This window comes from Vespa velutina, chromosome 3 (genome assembly GCF_912470025.1).
Source record: "Vespa velutina chromosome 3, iVesVel2.1, whole genome shotgun sequence".
Classification (NCBI taxonomy): Eukaryota; Metazoa; Arthropoda; class Insecta; order Hymenoptera; family Vespidae; genus Vespa; species Vespa velutina.
Genome location: NC_062190.1, coordinates 9042164 through 9059644, shown reverse-complemented (window position 1 = coordinate 9059644; position 17481 = coordinate 9042164). Strand labels below are relative to the sequence as shown.

At 25.1% G+C, this 17481-nt stretch overlaps 6 protein-coding genes across 14 annotated transcripts; 3 read left to right on the top strand and 3 right to left on the bottom strand.

Annotated features, from left to right (window-relative positions):
• Positions 1-166: 166 nt before the first annotated feature.
• Positions 167-1360, bottom strand: LOC124947810. Its single transcript, XM_047490469.1, has 2 exons — positions 1098-1360; positions 167-1007 (listed from the first exon to the last, which is right to left on the bottom strand). The coding sequence occupies exons 1-2, from the start codon at positions 1110-1112 to the stop codon at positions 267-269; spliced, it is 756 nt and encodes a 251-aa protein (XP_047346425.1). The 5' UTR covers positions 1113-1360; the 3' UTR covers positions 167-266.
• A 370-nt stretch (positions 1361-1730) lies between these two features.
• Positions 1731-3657, top strand: LOC124947813 (alpha-endosulfine). Its single transcript, XM_047490472.1, has 3 exons — positions 1731-2081; positions 2392-2511; positions 2688-3657. Exons 1-3 carry the CDS (start codon positions 2046-2048, stop codon positions 2856-2858), a joined length of 327 nt encoding a protein of 108 aa, XP_047346428.1. The 5' UTR covers positions 1731-2045; the 3' UTR covers positions 2859-3657.
• Positions 3658-4112: 455 nt separating this feature from the next.
• On the bottom strand, positions 4113-14331 carry LOC124947797 (long-chain-fatty-acid--CoA ligase ACSBG2). Of its 9 annotated transcripts, none has more exons than XM_047490438.1 (15): positions 14073-14331; positions 9425-9609; positions 7887-7954; positions 7655-7709; positions 7384-7588; positions 7154-7288; positions 6893-7088; positions 6706-6807; positions 6481-6627; positions 5933-6408; positions 5648-5862; positions 5415-5566; positions 5170-5295; positions 4877-5084; positions 4113-4452 (listed from the first exon to the last, which is right to left on the bottom strand). In XM_047490438.1, the coding sequence occupies exons 2-14, from the start codon at positions 9444-9446 to the stop codon at positions 4890-4892; spliced, it is 2094 nt and encodes a 697-aa protein (XP_047346394.1). In that variant the 5' UTR covers positions 9447-9609; positions 14073-14331; the 3' UTR covers positions 4113-4452; positions 4877-4889. The 9 variants fall into 9 exon arrangements, with proteins under 9 accessions (XP_047346394.1, XP_047346397.1, XP_047346392.1 ...); XM_047490441.1 differs by adding an exon at positions 8038-8101 and having other exon boundaries at positions 4113-5084; positions 14073-14330; XM_047490436.1 differs by having other exon boundaries at positions 4113-5084; positions 14073-14330.
• Positions 14332-14660: 329 nt separating this feature from the next.
• Positions 14661-15397, top strand: LOC124947815. The gene has a single exon (XM_047490474.1). It carries the CDS (start codon positions 14939-14941, stop codon positions 15170-15172), a length of 234 nt encoding a protein of 77 aa, XP_047346430.1. The 5' UTR covers positions 14661-14938; the 3' UTR covers positions 15173-15397.
• On the top strand, positions 15290-16514 carry LOC124947809 (protein TIPIN homolog). Its single transcript, XM_047490468.1, has one exon. The coding sequence runs from the start codon at positions 15318-15320 to the stop codon at positions 16146-16148; it is 831 nt and encodes a 276-aa protein (XP_047346424.1). The 5' UTR covers positions 15290-15317; the 3' UTR covers positions 16149-16514.
• Positions 16295-17041, bottom strand: LOC124947814 (U6 snRNA-associated Sm-like protein LSm6). Its single transcript, XM_047490473.1, has 3 exons — positions 16884-17041; positions 16692-16782; positions 16295-16605 (listed from the first exon to the last, which is right to left on the bottom strand). Exons 2-3 carry the CDS (start codon positions 16780-16782, stop codon positions 16457-16459), a joined length of 240 nt encoding a protein of 79 aa, XP_047346429.1. The 5' UTR covers positions 16884-17041; the 3' UTR covers positions 16295-16456.
• Between the last annotated feature and the right edge of the window lie 440 nt (positions 17042-17481).

The window sequence follows — 17481 nt, the reverse complement described above, 5'->3', positions numbered from 1 at the left end:
AACACATATGATCAAAATCCATAACGATCGAAGCGCCATCTATTAATTAATTTCAAAAATTCTCTTAAAGGCATAAATATAAATTAGAATGCACACGTACTTTGTTTTTATTTATTTTTATATATTTTTATTGATTAAATCTAAAACTATCAATATAAAAACAATAGACGATTACAAATTATATATTTATAACTTTATGACAAAATAGATATATATATATATATATATACATATAATATTATAAATCACACATATGATATATATTGTTAAAATTTTTTATTATATAGTAAAAATGTATTCTCAAGTTGATCATAGTCTCTTTGTTTCTTTTCAAGAATTACTTTAGCTTGCAATATATTTGGTGGTAGATCATGATATTTATCTAAAAATTTATCTACTTTGACCTTTTCTTCTAGCATCTCTAGATATTGTTTATATTTTTCTGATATCAAATGTGATTGTAAATCTGTGACTTTTAAGCTCTCTAATTCGCTTTCTAACTTGTCGAGGGCCTGACAATATTCTTGTAATTTCATTCTCATGACATCTTGAGAACAGGAATCATCTATATCTTTCTCTGTTTTGTGTACAAAACCATTAGCTGAATTTATTGATTTTTGCATCTGATAAACTTTGTTTTTAAGAGATTCGAGTTTCATATTTACAAGGTTTAATTCCATATTTATTTCCCTTAAAGAAAGATTGTATTCCATATCAGCTATATTTTTTCTTCGTTTAGCAATATTCAATGTTGTTTCGTCAAAAGAAGACAACTCTTCTGATTTCATGATCAAAGAAACTTTATCTAATTCCTCAATCAATTTTTTATTTGTAATTTGTGAATCTAATCGTAATTTATAGAATTCCATTAGATCTTTTTCGCATGATAGATTTTCTTTCTTACATTCCTCTAATCCTTTTCGCAATGCATCCAGTACATTATTCTCTGGACGCAATCTATCATATTCTGTTTTCACATTAATATAATCATTCTTAACTGATGGTACCTGTCATAAAATTAAAAATGTAAAACGGTACACGAATTTCATTTAAAAAATAAAAAAGAATTTGGAAAATAATTTCAAGATTAATTTTACCTTTTTAAAATCCATGTCGTTTTCAAAGAATCGTCAAATTATATATATTTTTTTCTGATATGATTCGATATAAAACCTAAAATATCACAAAAGTTTTCATACAAATTGATTTTGAAGATAATACAAATGAATTATATACAATTATTGAAAATACGTTAATTATAAATGTTTTGTAACAAATATAAACAACAGTTTTTTTTTATTGATCTCCAAAGAAAGAAGAATGTTATTGAATAATACGATTCAAGTAGAAAAAAAAAATATTGATCTACGTTAAGCAACTCTGATTGGATATTAACAAATCTATAGGGTAGGCTAAAGGTTCCTAGCTGAACTAAAAGTTTTAACATGGTTTATAGATCAATTATTTTTTTCATAATTTTTTAAGCTAATTTTGTTTTCAAATTATAAAGAAATTCTTATGTTCGTAGAAACAAACAGATCTAACAGTCAAATCAATAAGAAAAAAAGAACATTTGATTTTTAAAATCACATAGGAACTTTTAACCTATCTAAAAACTTTAAGCCCACTCTGTATATCTATTCCAACATGGCGGATCTTTAAGAATAGCGTCTATAATCGAAATTAACCAATCACACACAAATCGAAACGCTTTAATGTTATATTTTACGTATATCATGAAAAGTATCCTTAAGATTGATTTTTGGTAACGGTCAGACATATGACTCTTCATGTGACGGAATTACTGTTTTTCAAGCACTTCTCGTTGACAGTTAATTGTTTTCGGATAGAAAACGCATCAGTAAAGTGAATAATTATATATATCAATAATTTTTTATAGGATTTTAAATAAGAGATCACACTGTCATTGTTTACAACCACAACAGTTTTGTTTTTCATATGTTCTTAATAGCTAGAGCATAAAAAGTGACTAGTGTATCTTGAAAATATTAAGTTTATCGTGGAGTATAATAAAGTCGCCAACAATGAGCGACGATCAGACAAACGAACCAACTGCCGAGGTAAGAATTATTTAACACATTGAAAATCACCGGTTAATTTTACCGCCATCTTATAGTAATCGTCTCTTATCTTTAGTGTTATTATATTTTTTTATATTTGGCTAATATATATTTACTATAACAAACTCGTAATATAAAATGGAAAACTACATTTTTTTTAACGATGTCAGTATTCGAATTATATATATATATATATATATATATATATATATATATATATATATATAAATCTAACTCTTGTTAACCACATAACTTTATTTAGCTTTTAGAAATATTTTATAGAAATGTCTGGAATATTGCGTTGTTTTAGTTGTCATCAAATGATATTGAAAAATTAGAGGAAGCTAAACTAAAAGCTAAATTTCCAAATGCGATTGGACGTCCGATTAGTGGCCATTCGGCATTTTTACAAAAAAGATTAGCCAAAGGTGTAAGTAAATATAGAATATTGTATAATATAATGTGTAATGTTATATCAATAATAAATATTACATAAAGATCTTTTTATTTGATTCAGATTGTAGTAAATTTTTTTTTTATATCTTTTTAATATCGGTACAAGTAAAAACGAAAATATAAATACAAATACAATATTCATAATTGCAGCAAAAATATTTTGATTCTGGAGATTATCAAATGGCAAAACAAAAATCGGCAGCTAAGCCAAAACCTGCTGGCATTTTACCAACAGGTGATGCTATTCCTACACCAGAATCTGTGCCACAACGTAAAACTTCTATTATTCAACAAAAATTTAATACATCATCAACATCTTAAAACTATCCACACATTCGCTATATTTAATAGTAATAGTTGTTAAACAAACCATTGTCCAAATGTGGTACGAGTATACAAATTTGAAACATAAATTAATTAAGTATAGCCATACTTCTTTAGAGAGAACTCTTATTCTTTATATTCAATTTTTTTAGTAACACATTATTGTATTATTCAATAGTTTAACCATTTATCATAATTATTGCGAAAAATTATTCTAAAAATGTCTAAAAAAATTTTTTTAATGTTTTAATACAATAAGTAGTATAAGAGCCATACATGCAATAATTTTATCGGGCTTATAATTATATGGTTAGAAAATATTTGATCCAATCAAAAATCTATATGTTTTAAAAATTGATTTTTATGTTTATTATTTAACAACAAATTTAAATTACAGTAAATTGTTTATTTTATTATTGAAAATATTTTTTTGAGTTATATCAGTAAAAAATTAAACTTTATAATTTTTAATTTCCATATTATATTTTATAAAATAAGAGAATACAGATAAAGAACTGCGAAGATACGTGCATATTAAAGGTAGTAATGTACGAACGATTAATAGCGAATGAAATAAATCCAATGCTCTATACGCAATAGAGATTCAGGGTAAAAGATTATATAAATAATACAGATCTGCATTTTTAAAGTTGCTGTGATGCACTCAGTAAGAGTATTTTCTTATAAGAATTCAGGTTGTCCTAAAAATCTGTGTGCAAAATACGATGATCTTAAATGAAGCTACTCTGCTTTGATTATTGTAAACTATATTAGTAATATATTGCAATTAAAATAACGAGTTGTGTTTTTTACTACCCATATTAAAAAATATCATTGTAATCTCATTAAAGATTTAAGATTATAAATGATTCTATTTTAATAAGCAGGCTGTGAAAATATAATTATATTAAGGACTAAATATTTATTTTCTTGGGAAACAACATATTAAGAATAATAAAACGTATTTATAAAGAAATCACTTTATTACCATATAAATATATATATAATATATATATGTATATATGTATATATATATATATACACATACACATATATATCCACAACTTCTTTCATTATAAAGAAATTATTGAAGAAAACATTTAGCTATATTAATAATTAATATTATCGCTGAAATATTATAAGACATCAATATATTTTGATTTGTATCCATTATATGCAAATAATTTTTTATATTTTACATCACATATCAGTTCCCATTGTTTTTTGGTATACAATTTATTTTTGATCATATCAAATATCACGAGATTGTATTAATTTTCATATTTTATCTATAATATATACGTTATAAAATAACACTTTTTATACTATCAATACAGTTTCACTAGTTTAGACAAAAAACCTTACAAATGTATGCAATTATTGTGTGAATTCATTAATGGCGAGAAAAGGCACTTTTAATAGGACCATTATTTTATCCTTATTTCACATAATCATAAATGAAATAATTTGATAATAAAAACATTTGATATTAATTTTTTAAAAAATAGTTTCGTGTATATGTAATAGGTATTTTTTCTTTTTCTTTTTCTTTTTTCTTTTTTCCGTGAATATAATTGTTCCCAATAAACTACTAGAATTATAAAATTTTTCAATAATTACTAGCAATAAATATAAAAATTTAATGGATAATTAAAAATCTACTCAAAAATATTATTTTTCAGAATAAAGAAAATATCAGATCTTTCGATAATTGCTTTGTGTTTTATATATATATAAAAAGAAAATAAACTTTAAACTTTTAGATTGCTGCGAAAGTAAAACGTATTTTTGTTCATTGTATATGAAAGATAACTCTATAAGTACTTTAATATATACACACACATATATATATATATATATATATATATATATATATATATATATATCCAATTCCATAATATTGCAGATATTCAACATATTGAACCATCCAACCGATGTAGTCTAATCTTTTAATCCCAATAAAAATATTTAAAACGCTGAAGTATGTATTATACGTAATTAGACTGTAAATGTACCTTCAATTATTTTTCATTGATACATATCTTCAATCAGATTGGCATACTTATTACAAACAACATTTCTTTTCAGTTTTAATGTTGGACCTAATTCTCCTGTTGAAATTGAGAAATCATGCGGTAAAATTCGAAATTTTTGTACTTTCTGTGCATTACTGATTGCTTTTGTATTAGCTCTTTTAATAGCTTCTTCTATTTCCTTATGCACCTAAAAACAAATAATCTTCAATTAATATAAAAATATATCAAATTATGAAGATAATAATTTTTTCAAATATATTAGTGAACATTACAAGTGGATCTCTTGAATTCACGATATCGCTTATCGTTTTTGAATTACTTCCTATAGATTTTAACCATGTTAGTGTACTTGGAGTTAACGTATCTAATGGATCACCAGTATCTTCTTTTATTTCAGCCTAAAAAAAAATATATTTTTGAAAATAATAATAATAATAATAATAATAATAATAATAATAATAATAATAGAAATAACTATTATATAAAAAAGTTTTTTAACATATTAATCATTATTCACCTTTAATGTAATTAAAACTGTCAGGTATTTTCTTTTATCCCCAATTAGCAAAGCATTACTAAGAACAGGTAATTCGGACAAGATTAATTCTTCTATGTGGAGAGGTGATATATTTTCTCCACCTGCCGTAATGATCAGTTCTTTTATTCTGCCTAAACAAGAGCAATAATGATGAAAATATAATTAAAATAATACCATAAGATATAATAAAAAGTAGAAATAATAATAATTACCGGTAATGTATAACAAGCCATTAGAATCTAATCTGCCAAGATCACCACTGTGCAACCATCCCTCTTCATTTTTGGCTTCTTTTGTTTTTTCTGGTTCATTCAAATATCCCATAAAAATATGTCGACCATACATACAAATTTCACCTTCACCAGTTTCATTAGGATTATCTAATTTCGTACGAAAACCAGGCAGAACAGAACCAACGCTGCCTAATCTAAATATAAAAAAAAAATGTATTTTTTATGTAGACCATGTAAACCTTTTTTTTTTTTTTTTTTTTTTACCTGTAATTATTCCTTGAAGTTATACTATGTGCTCCACTACATTCGGACATACCAAATGCTTCCATTATAGGAATATCTAAACTCAAAAAGTATTTTTTAATTTCTACGCTTAAAGGTGCTGCTGCAGTGACAAATATTTTACATCTGTTTAAACCTAAAGTTGTTTTTACTTTATCGAAGACAAGCCATTTAGCTATAATGTAACCCCAATGTTTGTAATCTATACCATTCATTCTGTTCATGTTATAAATGAGACCTTGGGATTTTGCCCAACTTGCTATCCAAGTTTTTACACGTCCATTGTTACGTGCTACTAATTGCATTTTCTCATAAATTTTTTCCCATACTCTTGGTACACCTAAGAAAGCAGTAGGCTTTGCTGTTACTAAGGTGTTTATCAAACTTCCTTTAAGAGCATTCTTATCTGCGAAATATACTGTAGCTGCTACAGACATAGTTAGAAATATGTCAACTATCTATAAATCAATATCAAAATTAATCGATTTATTTGGTAATTATTATTTAATTACATAAAAGTTATATCTCACCTGTGCTGCAACATGAGACAGTGGTAAGTAACTGACCCAAACTTCACTTATATCTAAAAAATCAATATATTTCCTAATGACTCTTGAGTCATGTACAAGATTATCATGACTTAACATAACAGCTTTTGGATTACCAACTGTGCCAGACTAAAAAGTACGAATATTCGTTAATAAAATTGGATAGTGTTTTTGTTAATCAAATCTTAAATATATCATCTTACTTACAGTGTATACTAATGTACAACATTCGTTAGCACCAATGGTTTTTAAAACTGCTTCTAATTTATCATCAGATTCTTTTTTACCAATTTCTAATAATTCATCCCACTGAAAATAATATGTATTATAAAAAATGCATAGTAATCCTTGATTGGAATAATTTAATATATATTATATTGTTACATATTCTTACACTTAATACATCTTTCTCCTTAGGTATTCCTTCATATTGAATAATAGCTTTTAAATGGACTAAATTTTTTTTAATTGTTAATATTTTTTCTAATTGCTTAGAATCTTCAACTACTATTATATTTGCTTTACTGTGTTGTGCATTATATTGACACGCTTCTGCAGAATTTGTCGTGTAAATTCCAGCAGCCAATCCTCTGAAACAATTATGCATGTTATGAGACATTTCAATAATATTATACAACAATTCCTATATTCTTACCCAGCATATATAGCAGCGATATCAGTTATGAACCATTGTGGACTATTAAACCCTAGAATACAGACGCTATGATATCTTTCCAAACCTAGTTTTAAAAATGCTTTGGCTACAGTTTTTACTTCAGTCTCATATTGCCTATAAATAATTTTTCAACAATAAATAAAGTACATAAAAAACATGCATATAAAACATTCAAGCTTTTGATTCATAATATCTTTAAAAATACTAACTTATAAGTGTATGTTGTATTTGTACCATCTAATCCTGGTCGTGATACCAAAGCTATTTGATCTGGAAACTTTTTAGCAATTCCCGATAAAAGACCAGGTATAGAAACAGGTAATGTTGCATTAATACCTTCATCCAATTGTATTCTAATTCGACCATTAGCTTCTGTTGTTACATTTACATCTGACGTTAACACTTGGTCCGGGCCTAATTGTAATTAAGAAAAAAGAATTGGCTTATTGTGATTAAATTTTACAAATAATATATATTTACCATCGAGGCCTGTTTTACTAGCTACCGCATATCGAATACAAGATCCATTAAGTACCTATGATATAAAAAAAATTAAAAATTCGTTCGTAATATTACAAATATGTTATTACATACATTCAATATGTTATTAGATGCATTATAAATAATATTGTAAATGATGTAATAGATAAAATTATAATATGAAAAGATAGATATAGATAAAATAAAATGAATAAGCTTTAATAAATATTACCTTTTCATTCTTAGTATAGCCATTGAGAATATTGTTCGATGAAACAGGCTGCACAGCAGTCATATTTTCTGCAATAGAATTAAAAATAAAAATAAGTAATAATCAATCAAATTTATTTATAAAGAATGTCGGCATTTAATCATTAGTATACCACTGTATTCCACTGTTTAATGGTGATGCAACGAATCTCTCAATAATCGTATTTATCCACTTATCTGAGAATAACAGGAAAATAAAAACAAATTATAAAACAAAGAAAAATTATACAAAAAAAAATCATTAATCACAGATTCGTTATCAATCCGATAACTATCTATTAGATAAAATTATATTTAAATATCCTGGGATGTATCTATATTTCTTTTAACTTGTTATGATTTATCGACTTTACCTTCTTTTCAATCTATGTCACGAAGAAGACGTAACAAAAATTACTGTAATAATGTAACGATTTAATGTTTTAATATACTGATTATTCGCGACTAATTTTTCAAGTGGAACAAATAAAAATGTAGTTATTAAAATAATTTAAGAGTGTAGAAAACACGCACGATCATTAAGAATTATACGAAAGACGATGTGTATATATGAGATGATAAGAATAAATTTGTTCTTCTCTATAGATATACGTAACGTATCAGCCGATGTATGGGCAAAGTACACTGATGGAGTATTAGTTTTATTTGTTTAATTTATGACGTATTATATGTGAATCATACAATACAATAATTCAGTTTTTATCAAAATCGTGATCACCGACGAACGGAACAAATGTAATAATGACATGTGGCGCACAAGATAATCCACCTTTTAAATTTCTTATCCCCACCACTTTTAATTTTTTCTTCTCCCACTCTACATCTGACGACACCTTTCTCTATTAATATCTAACAATCGAAAAAAAATGTTTTTTTAATCATATTTAATACGTGAATGATGATAATGATGATGATAAAAAGTTCTCATTAATTATCGTATCTAAAGAATATTAATCTCAAGAGAAACATCTCCAATGCAAAATCAAAATAAATATATATACAGGTATAAATACATACACACATACACTTGTCGATATTTAACTTATATTTGTAAAAAGAACGTCTAATTTATAAAAAGAAAATCTAACAATCGATTGATTAACATAATTATGAATAATTTAAAGAGAATTTATTTTAAACAATAGCTAGGTATTGTAAACCACATTGATTGATCTGTCAGATCAAAAATATATCTAAGTTTACTAATGATTAACCCGTATCGATAAGCAAATTATACAATCTTTCTTGAAAAAAAATTAATCAATATGATCAATTAATCAATATAATCAATGAACAATTAATATTATAATAGATAAAAATTATTTGTTTTTTAACGCAAATATCTCATCGTCGAATGTGAATATTGACATGAATAATTTTCTTGTTTGCTTCAGAAAAATAAAAACCGCAATTAAAAAATAAATAATTATCTCTCTCATTAGAAAATTAAAATGCCATTAATTATAAAATTTAAATAAAATTTTCAAACGTATTTTATACCTTTGCAGAGTAGAATAACCATGATTTTTGTCGTTTACGCCCACGAGTCGCTTGTTAAATTCCACCGAGAACTGTTGAACTTATAGAAATCAATAACAAAACATCAGACCATCTTTGGGCGCTAAATTCAAATATACTTCGTGCATTCTATTCTCTAATGAATTTGAATTGAAAATGTTTTTAGACTAAAAAGAAAAAAACAAAGAAAATAATGAAAGCCAACTACATCAATAAAATTGTATGTTAATAATAACTTATATAATTTGTCATTGTATAGTATGAAATATTTTTTTTCGCATCATTGAAAAACGTTAAAGTATTATGTAAACATTAAAAAGTTGAAACTGAATAATTATTTTGCATTAGATGACAAAAAAAAGAAGGGAAAAAACACAGAAAATGAGGGGCTATTATATAATCCAAAAATAAGTAATAATTTATAACGTTCAAAGTTCATAATGTGCATACATTCGCATGTGTTTTCTTACATTCTTGTAGTAAACAACTTTCTTGCTATAAGTCACTCGATATTCACTCTTATAATATCAACCTGCTTCCTTATTATTTAAATCTATTAAAAATATTTCATTCCATGATTAAAAAAAAAGAAATCCCGTAGTCGATAAGTCACGAAAATATCATTAAGGATGGAGGAAGAGAATCTTTTTTTTACTTCATCTTTTTTTACTTTAACGCTTTAAACATAAGAAATAATACGTAAATCTTTAGAATCAAAAAACTTTTATCGTTACGATTTATGATTGTTGCGCAGTCATAATCACAATCGAATAAATATAACGAGAAATCAATATTCGATTTTAATCAATGGTTTTCCTTTCTCAGAGCTAACGTATTACATAATCCATAATCTCATATTAATGCATGTGTGAAAGCCTTTACAATATTAGTCAAGTAAATCTGTGAGCCAATAATTGCTCATAGTTAATTTCTATAGATAATCCAAGTGAAAAAGAAACAGTAAAACAAAACGATCAAGTTTAGAACTTAATGATAAACAAAATATTTTTCAAAAAGACCGTATACAAAAATCGTATTAAATATATCGAACAATAATAATTGTCGTTTGTTTCAAATTAACATTTACATTTAACATAAATTAATATTTTTATAATAAAATATTGAACGTTCATTTTAAGCAAAACATTTTGAGATGTCATTATATATATATGTATAATTTAATAATAAAAAAGAAAAAGAAAATAATGAAATAATGATAATACGAGTCAAAATTTAACCGTTTTAATGCAAAGATAATAACTATATTTGGTCATTATCGCATATATTCGCTATAATTTATCATGTCATTAATAAATTTATAATTTAATTGATTTATAATTTTGATTAGATTAGTTCCATATAATATTATAAAAAAAAAATTATATTATAAAATGATATTTGTCATATATATATATATATATGACTATAATGATATAGTATCAAATATTACGTTTTATCTGGAATAAAGTATCCTTTTAGCACTAAGAATAGCGTACGTACGTTTTTAATTGCTCAATTTTTACGACATAATCAAATTATGCCTGTTTGAATGAGTATAAAATTAATTCGATGAATTTCTTAAAAGAATAATTCTACTTTCACGATCTATTTTCTTGTTATTCCTATAATTCATTGACAACCACAATGAAAGTTTATGCTATTTATAAATGTATAGAATATATTATTTTATCTATAGATTGGAAAAACATTAAAGAGAAAGTTAAAGTAATTTAACTTACTCGAGTTCAATCGATTTCAATCGAATAAATAATCTATGACACGAAACGTTGATCTCTCCTCTAATTTGTGTCTCTCGTTTAATATTTTTTAATAGATTAATTTAATAAATGTTAAATAATTTTTTTTTTTTTAATCAGACATACATTCGTATGTATGTATTTAAATATAATATACTTTTGTTTGATTTCTTTCTTTCTTTTTTTATAAAAGTAATTTTACCGAACGATACATCGCACATCTTTATTTTTCATTACCATAAATTTAATGATTTTTATTATCATTCAATTTCGTGACATTATAATGCGAAATCTATAAATTTTAATGTACTTTTCATCAAATATATTATGGAATACTGTTAGAAAAATTACTTGACGAGGAAATATTGTTCCATTCGAATGGAAAATTCCACGATAAGATCATAAAAATAAAAAAAATTCGTAGAACGAATGATATTAAATAAAACATCATTTTATTAATATACAATTAGTAAAATATCGTTTTTTCCTTCCCCTTTCCCCTGCTTGATAATTTATTTTTCGTTCAATAAATTTTTTTCATCAAGATATTCTCCAATGTATCTTTTTGTTTTTTGTTTCTCTCCGATATTTGTATAAAACAATCATCTCAATATTCTTTTTTCTCTTTCTTCTTTTTTTGTTTTATATTGTGTTAAAAATACAGCGAATATAAATTTAACGATCTAGACCTAATAGTACGTAATATATATATATATTTATCATTCGTTACGATATTATTAATTATTCATATAAAAGGGTCACTATCGTCGATATAAAAGAAGTTAAAATAAAATTAAAACATTATACGTACATGATTAAAAAATTTACAAGTAAATGACGTTATTTTCCAAGGGATTGATAAATACATTTACATACTTTTTTTTTTAGATATATCTTTTACTTTTTTTTTTGCTTCTTCTTCTCTTTTTCTTTTTAGTAAAAAATATAAATGAATTCATTATCATAAATATAAATTAAACTTGTTAATATGATATATTTTATAAAAATCATAAAAAAAAATAAAAATAAAAATAAAATAAAAAAAGTGAATAAAAGAAAAAAGAAATAATTTTAGGTTAGAATTACTATAAAAATACGAGAACGTCAAGTCAACAAAATGATAAGAAATATTAAAAGAAATATATGTTTGATCTCAAACTAGAGATAAGAAGGTTACGTTTTCATTGACTCGTAATGTAGGCATGCATATATCTATACAAGCATATATTATATACACATGTTGTATGCGTATGCGTATATTTTGCTATGTCATAAAGTTAATTATTTATGAAATATATAAAGAAAATTGTTAACAAGGATTTGCATATAAATATTTTCTTGTCATCAATAAAAAAAAAAGAAATAAAAAAGAAGTAGATCATTTTAAAAATATATTATTAAATACATATGGATTATTTATACGAATGAATTAAAATAAAAGAAATACATCGATTGATAAATTCGTTTCTTAGCAGTATAAAATAAATAAACTTTTACTTCTTAACTTGTAAAAGTACAAAGAACGATCGATAAGAAATTGATCATTTCTATATAAATATCAAACTTATTACATTATACTTATAAATTATTTATGATATTGATATTAGTGTGACTGTTTCATTGAGATTTAATATCATGAAAATGTAAGTAAATCAATATGTATACTAAATGACTAATCACATCTATGTTAATAAATATTTTAATGTTATTAATTAATATAAAATCTATATAGATATGACGAATGAATTCGTGCTTCGAAACAAATATATTCGGTACAAAAGAAAAATAATTTATTATGTAGACTAAACAACTTTATTTTTGTTGTTTTTTTTTTCTTTTTTTTATCTGCATACGTTGAAAAATATACAGATAAAAAAGAAAATTCAATAAACAGAGATTAATTTCAATTAACAAAAAGTACAAATATAAAACTAGAATAACACACGGGAATTTGCACTTACTTTTTTTTTTTTTTTTTTTTTTTTTTTTTTTTTTTTTTTTTTTTTTTTTTTTAAGATTTCGTATATAGATTTTTATTTATAAAAGTTATCGATAACAGATTTTTGAAATCGGTATTTCATTGACATTTCTTTAAATCGACGATCGAAAAAAATCGAAAAAGGAAAAAAAACTAAAAAAAATTTGAAATATTACCGGAAAGAATTTAATCACCTATATAAATATTTATATATGCATATTTGTATATGTATATATATTTATATATGTATATATGTTAAATTGTTTCATATGGAAACAATTAAAAAAGGAGAGAGAGAGAGAGAGAGAGAGAGAGAGAGAGAGAGAGAGAGAGAGAGAACAGGAACAAAAGAAAAGAAAAGAAAAAAAATTAAAATACAGAAGTCATCTAACGATATGATATTTATACACATGTACGTATTAAAACAAATTTAAACGAAATTGATCGTATAAAACTTAACCTAACATCGATCGACAATGTTAAGAGACATTTTAAGAAATTAATAAATGAATAAATCCGTTTAAAAAATTTGTTGAAATAATCGAAATTGTATGTACTTTTTTCAAAGACGATCAAAGCAATAATTTGAATATTCAAATACATTTTATTCGTTGAAGAGGGACCAACCTGTTTTTCCTCTTTAGTTATTCCAAAGATTCCAAAAAATCGTAGAAAATAGTAACAAAAGATTAATTTCTTTTTTTCCCCCCGAAGAAACTCATATGTTTACAGGATCGAAAATATTCTGATAATAATATGCAAAATATAAATCTGACTTTCACACCACAAATGCCACGCACAAATAAATAGTGATATCATAGAGAAGACCACGTGGTTAAAAACCAAATACAATTTGAATATTCAAATATATTGTATTCGTTGAAGACGGACCAACCTGCTTATCCTCTTTAGTTATTCCAAAGATCCCGCAAAATCGCAGAAGTAGTAACAAAAAATTTTTTTTTTTTTTTTCCTCGAGGAAGCTCGTTATATGTTTTATAGAATTAAAACAGATTCTAATAATATTAAACAAAATATAAATCTGATAATCACGTCACAAATGCCACGTACGAATAAATAATGATATTATAGAGAATACCACGTGATTAAGAATCAAATACGTGTACTTCCTAGCATCCAGAATGTTACCAATGACGAACTTCTCTTTGCTTATATCCATTATGTATGTATATATATATATATATATATACATACATGTGTAGGAAATCAATTTCGAGACGTAACTCATTTGATTTAATTCTATGCCATTAAAGATCCGTTTCATTTTCGAATTGTTGAAATTTCTGCAAAAAATTAAATCGTAAATAAATTTTAACCAAGAAGAAATTTTAATAAGAAAATTTTTCAATTACGATATGAAAAAGTATATCAAAATGTTATCAAAAAAATTATTCTTAACGATAAATACATGTCTCTAATCTCTTTTAAAGGTATAAAATATATTATACGTATTATTTTTTATTTATTTCCGCTAAGAGATATTTTCATCTTTCATAATGTTTAAGAAATGTAGATATTGGGACACATAAAAATATTATTTTTAAGTTAATCCGTTTCATCGTTCGTATTCAGAAAACGTTCACAGAAAAATCATTGGCGCATGTGCAAACGTGAATTGCAATAATCAAAGAGAAATATTCTTGTTGCATATCTTTTTTGATCTAACATATTTTGATATTTTTCATTCAATTATATATATTTTATGATATATCAGAGTGATATATCAAAGTCGAAATAAAAATGCCAGGTACGCCAATAGAACCAAATGGAGATGCATTGCAGAAATTACAAACCGAGCGTCCCTCGAATGGAAATTATCAACAAGTAGTAAGAGAAATTACGCAAACGGATCATCTCAACAAAAGATTGTTAGTGTCTTTGTTAAAAAGAATGAATAAATCTAACGGAGAGTTCGATAGTTTTATGGAAAAAGAAACATCTACTTCTGAAGATAACGATGATAGCGATTTTTAGGTTAAGATTTTTCAAAAGACAGACATAGCTAATCCAGTTCTCTGAATAGTTTTGATGTTCACAAACATATAACACAATATTACGTGTATTTAACTACTTTATTCCATTATCTCTATATACTTTTTACTCATAAAGATTTGTCAATATGACTGCATTGTCGAATTTTTCTGACCACGAGGATGAAATATTGGCAGAGTATGAAAAAGAAGATGCGAACGAAGATGGTGAAAATTTAAACGATATTGATGAAGAAGAACAAAAAGAGAATGTCCCAAAAAATCCTTCGAAGTCAGAGAAGCATGTCACACGTAATCCTATGCCTAAACTTAATACAGAACGTTTGAAGGGTCCCAAAGGTATACATACCATTGAGAAACATTTTGAAGGATTTAAATTTCATGGGAAAGGATATGAAAAAAAAGATTTGGACCGTGTTATGAAAAGATTAGAACATTGGGCGCATAGATTGTTCCCAAAGTTGGATTTTGATGACTTTTTAGAAAAAACAGAGAAGCTTGGTTCTAAAAAAGACCTGTCAGTATTTGTAACAAAATATAGAAATGATATGATATCATTTGATGATGGTGAAATTTCACAGAATAATGTAAGTGATGATGAACCAATAGAAAGTAATTCTACTGTCGATGCATTTGATTTACTGATTGCCGAACAAATTGAAAAACAAAAGGAAGCGTTGGTACAACCCAATCTTAACAAAAATGATATATCTACAAATGATCGTGCTAATATGTTATTTGTAAATGCATTTGAACAATGTTCTACTCAAACTGATAAAGTCATAGAAACAACCAGCTCGCAAACTAATACTTCAGAATTAAGTGATGAAATAAAGGAAAGAATTGAAAGAAATAGACAGATGGCTATTGAACGAAGACTCGCTAGATTAAAAGCTATGAAAGAAAACGAGAAGAAAAAGGAAATTGGAGAGGATATTGAAATGGAAATATCAAAATGAAGAAATTCAAACAATCCATAATATTATAAACTTTGAGATTGATAAAACTATAGATTCATATACTATCGTTAAAAATATAAAAAAATTGAAAAAACTTGTATTACAAAATATATATATATATGTTTTATACGAATAATTAATTAACATTTATGATATCCCTTAAGAATTTATTCGTTAACTTTATTACATAAAAGAAACTAATATCATATATTCATGTTATCACTTATCTAATGCTAACATAAAAAAAGATTTCATTTGTGTTCATTATAAAAAAGTATAATTATGAAATAAATTGCTTTATTTCATAGCTATGTTCTACGTTTTTGTGTACTGATATATAATACATTATTACCACGTATAAAAGCATCACCATATTTATCTTTTAATTGTCCATTAACATATTCCTCTGTTTGTTCTAATGCTATATTCATATAGCCATCGAGACAAGCTAATACACCTATGAACATTTACAATGATTAGTACATTAAAATTTTGGTTATAAAATTTCGAAATATAATAATTAAATAAAAAAAACATATATACCTCTGTAATCAACGCCACTATTTAATTTAACAACTACAGGTCTGCCATGAATTTGTTGAATAAATTGCGATAAAGCTTCTTTGCGACTCATCTGCAATTAATATTGATAAATTATTATACTGTGGAGGAATCAAAATTATTTTATCTTTTCATTTATTCTCTAGCTTATATATTTAAAAAATATGTACTCACGACTATTCTAATATAGCATTAAACTTTTTATTTAATTTTTATGAAGTAAATATAATGTTCGAACATTAAAAGATTTAGATTGACCACATAGACTTTCCGTAAGAATAACCGTAAACGTATCGTAGGAATCCATGCACATAATATTCCGTAACGTAGCGTTGCTATGGCAACGTTACTACACCCGTTTGACTTCGTTTATTGTTATATAAGTTATAGAAGTGAATTATCTTAAATATTTAAAAAATACTTTGTAAATTTTTAAAGTAAATTTGTCAATTGTTATGGAATAAATAAATTTTGCATTATATTATCTTTGGATGAGTACAAATTTATGCATTCAATATTTTGTCAGTGCTTCGTTTTTCGCGCCGAATGTATGGCATCAATAACCTTGCAATCTGATTGGCTGTACGTAAGAACTGTAGCAGTAAAATTCCAACATGTTGAATTTTTCGACCGTTACCGTTACAGTCAGTGTTACAGCGGCCAATCAAGTAACGCGATTAGTCGTAACCTTTCTGTGTATATGGCTACCATAAATAATAAAAATATAGAGATATAAACTCAATATTTAAACGAATATAATCGATCGTAAAGT

Bases quoted from the DNA above. Each gene is read 5' to 3' on its own strand.
- LOC124947797 (XM_047490438.1), bottom strand. From the start codon at position 9,446: ATGGTTATTCTACTCTGCAAAG. The intron at 7,955-9,424 runs GTATAAAATACG...ATTCTATTGCAG, and splicing joins GGTTATTCTACTCTGCAAAG to AAAATATGACTGCTGTGCAG. The intron at 5,567-5,647 runs GTAATTATTATT...GCTCTTGTTTAG, and splicing joins TGGCTTGTTATACATTACCG to GCAGAATAAAAGAACTGATC.
- LOC124947815 (XM_047490474.1), top strand. From the start codon at position 14,939: ATGCCAGGTACGCCAATAGAACCAAATGGAGATGCATTGCAGAAATTA.
- LOC124947814 (XM_047490473.1), bottom strand. From the start codon at position 16,782: ATGAGTCGCAAAGAAGCTTTATCGCAATTTATTCAACAAATTCATGGC. The intron at 16,606-16,691 runs GTATATATGTTT...AAATGTTCATAG, and splicing joins TAGTGGCGTTGATTACAGAG to GTGTATTAGCTTGTCTCGAT.
- LOC124947813 (XM_047490472.1), top strand. From the start codon at position 2,046: ATGAGCGACGATCAGACAAACGAACCAACTGCCGAG. The intron at 2,082-2,391 runs GTAAGAATTATT...GCGTTGTTTTAG, and splicing joins CAAACGAACCAACTGCCGAG to TTGTCATCAAATGATATTGA. The intron at 2,512-2,687 runs GTAAGTAAATAT...TCATAATTGCAG, and splicing joins AAAAAAGATTAGCCAAAGGT to CAAAAATATTTTGATTCTGG.
- LOC124947809 (XM_047490468.1), top strand. From the start codon at position 15,318: ATGACTGCATTGTCGAATTTTTCTGACCACGAGGATGAAATATTGGCA.